Consider the following 5035-nt stretch of genomic DNA (forward strand, 5'->3'; position numbering starts at 1 on the left):
GTGTCACAGGGTCAGTCTGGGCCAGTCCCGACACTGAGTCTCCAGTGTTGTCCCCCTTAGGGCCCTGGGCCATTAAGGGACGGCATGTTTCCTAGTGGGATCAGCCATAGTGTCCACTCTGCATTGGCTGTTCGGAGCTGGGATATTGTCCTCCAGGCCTGGCGGGCCAGGATGTACTCCACTCTCTCTTCCTCCCCTTCATTTGCTCCCATTTTCTCTGATCAGACATGCCTCTCTCCCCTGGCTACAGCTTCTGTGCAGTCCTCTAAAGTAAATTCTTATTGGGGGAAGGGCAGTTGTCCACGTAGCTGGTATGGAGGCCGAGCCCTCTGGCCCCTCCACTGGCTCCCCACTCCTTATGGGCACGCTGCATTCATCTGGAACTCGCTTTAAATCTGTTCCCTCTTTCCCCATGGAGACACAAACAATACCTTCCCCTTGGGTGGTTTAGTGCCCTATTCCCCCATTACACTTTTTTTTTCTTTCCCCTTTCCTCCCTCCCCCGCCTTTTTAGTTGGCTCCATATGTACCCTTGCATTTGGTCTGGCCCCTGCCATGCTACCTGGACCTCCCCCCTGGACTGTGTGTGTACAGTAGCTTTTCCCTGTGCCCCTTTGCATTTACCTCAGATGCTTTTCTTTCTGATAGTCAAGCACTGTCTGCTGTTTTATCCACTTTGCTATAGCACTCATATCTTCATTGATCTTTCCATGAGGGCATGCATGGAGTATGGCCATGTCACAAGAACTAATTGTTCTTAGATTAGAGCTAGAATTAAGTACAAACTCGACATCCATTCATGTATCTATGGTTCTATCTGTCTCTGGTTCACTTCAGAGGCACCATTATCATTTTCTGATAGAGAATATTATAAATCATCCCTGTGAGGCATAAGGTAATTCTATTGATAGAGTCATAAATAGAATGGTATAGAATTTAAAACACTGTTGATAAAAGGAATATAAGTGTAGGCTGACTTTGGGCTGCAATATTTTAATTGTTGACTTATACAGATTAAACTCTTAAAGTAAGTGGACATTATTTACACATACCATGGGGGTTGATGATAGGCCAGAACTTTCAGGTACACTCATTCTCTGAGGGAGAACCATACCTACCAGTTTAATACATGTCATATGAAAGCAAACTCACTGTCTTAAGTCAGTGCTCACTCATAGCAACCCCCTGTTGGTTTCTGAGACTGTAAGTCAGGGGTTCTCAACCTGTGGGTCGCAACCACTTTGGGGGTCGAACGACCTTTTCACAGGGGTCACCTGATTCATAACAGTAGCAAAATTAAAGTTATGAAGTAGCAAGGAAAATAATTTTATGGTTGGGGATCACCAGAGTCGTGGCATTAGGAAGAATGAGAACCACTGCTATAAGTGTTCACAGTAGAAAGCTTAGTCTTTTTCCTGTGGAGCTGCTGGTGGTTTCGAAGTGCCAACTATGCGGATCGCAGCCTAATTGCTCCTTAAGAAAGCAAAGGGGTCATTTAAAAAGCTAGTAAATATATGTTAGTCTTGGACCACTTTACATCACTCTGACTCATGGTGGCTCCTCTGCTTTGTCTCATGGTCTTGGTGCTGTGGCCTTTGGTGCCCTTGCTGCCTCTGCCATTTCAGGCAGGGCTCTTGCATGCACTTCACTGGTGGCTCTTCTTTGTTGATGACTATGGGTTTCTTCGGTTTACTGTTTCTGAACTGGCTTTCTTTTATACCCTGTGGAATGGCAAATTTGACCAATCCATGAGTTAGTTTTGGAGTCCGCTATACTGTATTTATGTGATTCAACCCAGTCATATGGTGGGAGTTACAAAGACTATGAATTGAAAGAGCAGCCCTACTAAGTCATCCACACCACTGTGTTTACCAATTGTATGGTTTTGGCGAAGTGTCTGTTTAAATCCTTATTATTTTTTTCCAGATATTTTAACTATTTAAAAATTTATGTTGTTTACTTATTTTTGGTTTTGTGCACTCTTCATGTGTTCAAGATATTGAGTCTTTATCAGATATGTGATTCCCAAATATTTCTCTCTGTGGCTTATCTCTAATCTCTTAGCAATGTTTTAAAAAGCGGAAGTTTTTAATTTTGATGACTCTAATTCACTGTAATTTTTTTCTTTTTACAAATTATATTTTGGGTGTCATATCTGAGAAAAATTTGCCAAAGTCATTGTCATAAAAATTTAATATAGTATTTTGAAAGAGGCCTAATTACAACTTAAAGTATTAAAAAGTTTTTATTTTCATTGTACCCATCCAGACAGCAATTGGAACTTGTTGACATATGATGCCTTTAGGTTCTGTTAGTATTTTTAATAGAAGTCATTCCTGCTCCTTTAATACATTAATTTTATCAATTATTATGTACTTCTATTATCATCTTTTCCCTTTTAGTACCAGCTCATCAAAAAAAGAGGGAAAACACACTGTTTGATATTCACAGATCTCCAGCAAGAAGAAGCCATATTAGGTAATTTTTGTTTTTGTAAGGGGAAAAGATGCATGCTTTAAATTATGAATATTCTTTACTTACAGTGCTTTATAATTAGAATATATGTAGTGATGATATTAATGATAATGAAATATAATAATAATAGCATAGTTTTTTTTCCCCTCTTCATTAATCATTATCTTTAAGGATATATATATAAAACCTCCACTATTCACACTACCTCATTGGAAGAATAAAATTCCACTTTGCAGTTCTCTGCTACCATTGTTCCTACAGCAGCTGTGCTTGTAGCCCTTATTTCTCTGACTCTAACCATTAGGAGATGTGTTTGAGTCTCACAAGAAAAAAAGGACACTGCCCTTTAGATTTCCAAGTCTGCCCAAGACCTGCCACCTGCCACAAACTTGATAGTTCCCACAATATCCTCACTTCTGACCTGCTGGCTCCCACTACTCCCATGTGTTTTCTTTCTTATTTTAAAAATAGTTTTATTGGCATGTAATTCAACATTGTACAATTTAATAGTTCAATCACATTTAGAAGAGTTGTATAATCATCTCCACAATCAATTTCAGAACATATTCTTCCTTTCGCTTACTCATTGGTTTTAGCTTTCCATTTCCTCCCTGTGTGTGCATTTTTTATTAATAGATCAGTTCACTAGCTTGTGAATTTTTAGACACAGAATTTGTGGAAAGCACTGTAATTATGATTCTAGTTTTATTACCTGTCTAATCTTTGAAGTTATTGTCAATTTGATGCCATGTCCCAAGCTACTCTCCTTGAATCGATTTTTTTTTTGTTTTAATCATTTTATTGGGAGCTCCTACAGGTAACATTCCATAGTTCAATCACATCATGCAGTATTGTACCATTGACTACCATAATCAGTTTTAATGCATTTTCTTTCCTTTTGAACTGGATATCAGTTTCCCTTTATCCCCTTTATTCCCGTCCCCAACATCCCCCCTGGACCCTTATTCTTTTTCTTTTAAAAATATTTTTTACCATATCTTACACAATTCAATATATCCATTCACATACAAATTCTGTTGTTCGATCTCATTGAGTGGGGTTATATAGTCATCAATGTTATAAGCTCCCCATTCCCCCACTCCACTACCTCTCTCTTCTTGTATCCTCAGGGAACCATTATTCCTGTTACTGTTTCTGAAGGATTATGTATCTTAACTTTCATATACTGAATGATATATATTTTTTCTTTTTTAAATCATTTTATTGGGGGCTTGTACAAGTCATCACAATCCATACAAACATCCATTGTGTCAAGCACATTTGTTCATTTGTTGCCATCATCATTCACAAAACATTTTCTTTCTATTTGAGTCCTTGGTATCAGAATCGATTTTGACCCACAGTGATTTTATAGGACAGAACTACCCCTTTGGTTTTTTGAGGCTGCAAATCATTAATGGGAACAGAAAGCCTTGGCTGATGGGTTTGAATTAGCTGAACTTGCAGTTAATAGCCCAACACAACACATAACCCATTATGCCACCAGGAGTCCTTGACTTCACACAGTTTTTAAAAGAGGACAGTTCTCCAGACAGACCCTTTTTTACTAGCTAAGCTATTGTTCTCTTTCAAGAGGACTTCGGGAGCTAATTTTAGTTATGGATATATTGAAAATTACTAATTCAATCTCTAATAACTAATTCGATCTACATCTTATAAGTAGTTTTAGATGGTCAGTTTCTCCTTGAGTGGATTTTGAATTTTTGTGTCTTTCTTAGAAAATGCCCATTTCAGTCTATTTTATATAATTTCTAAGGTGGAACAGTTTATACTGTTCTTTGTGTTGTGTGGAGCTGCCATAAAAAGTCGCACAAAGCAAGTAGCTGTAAGTAAAATAAATTTATTATCTCAGATCTGGAATCTAATTTCAAGGTTTCAGCGGGACCATGCTCATCCTGTGAAAGGGCGAAGGGAAGATGCTTTGTTTTTCTCTCAATTTCTGGAAGCTCCAGGAGTCCCTTATCTTGCAGCTGTAGCGTAGCTCTGTCATCCCATTTTCTCTGCGTCTTTTCTCCTGCCGATAGGACACCAGTGATACTTGATTAAGACCTCACTATTCTGGTAGGACATTATGTTAATTTAATAGACACTATCTTCAAAGTAGGACATTATGTTAATTTAATAGACACTATCTTCAAAGACCCTATTCTAAACAAAGTTAATTCACAGATAACAGAAATTACGCCTTCAGCATACATTTTCTGGGGACACAATTGAATCCATGACATCATCTTAAGACTTTTCATATCTGAAAATCTGGTAGTCTTATACCTGGCTTCATTTCTGATACTACTAATTTGAAAATGCCTCCTTTTGTTTGTCAATTTTTTTTGATCTGTTCAAAGAACCATGTTTACTTTAGATAATCTTCTGTATTTCATTTATTTGGGTGACAGTCTTTATTTTATCTCTTTCTGCTTTAATATTTAGTTTTCTTTTTCTATTATGTTTTTTTCTTTTTCTTTCTTTCTTTTTTTAATCAATTTATTGGGGCCCATACAATTCATCACAATACATAGATCAATTGTGTAAAGCACAT

General features: G+C 37.6%; 1 protein-coding gene across 1 annotated transcript in view; it reads left to right on the forward strand.

Moving 5' to 3' along the window:
• Positions 1-5035, forward strand: part of ATAD2B (ATPase family AAA domain containing 2B) — a 173536-nt gene that overhangs the window by 54507 nt on the left and 113994 nt on the right. Inside the window, exon 8 of the mRNA XM_004696060.3 lies at positions 2403-2478. Within this exon, the coding sequence (XP_004696117.1) occupies positions 2403-2478 (76 nt within the window). The remainder of the gene's footprint in view (positions 1-2402; positions 2479-5035) is intronic.

The sequence above is a fragment of the Echinops telfairi genome, unplaced genomic scaffold (genome assembly GCF_000313985.2).
Source record: "Echinops telfairi isolate 266 unplaced genomic scaffold, ASM31398v2 ScPeMD7_9;HRSCAF=40, whole genome shotgun sequence".
Taxonomy (NCBI): domain Eukaryota; kingdom Metazoa; phylum Chordata; class Mammalia; order Afrosoricida; family Tenrecidae; genus Echinops; species Echinops telfairi.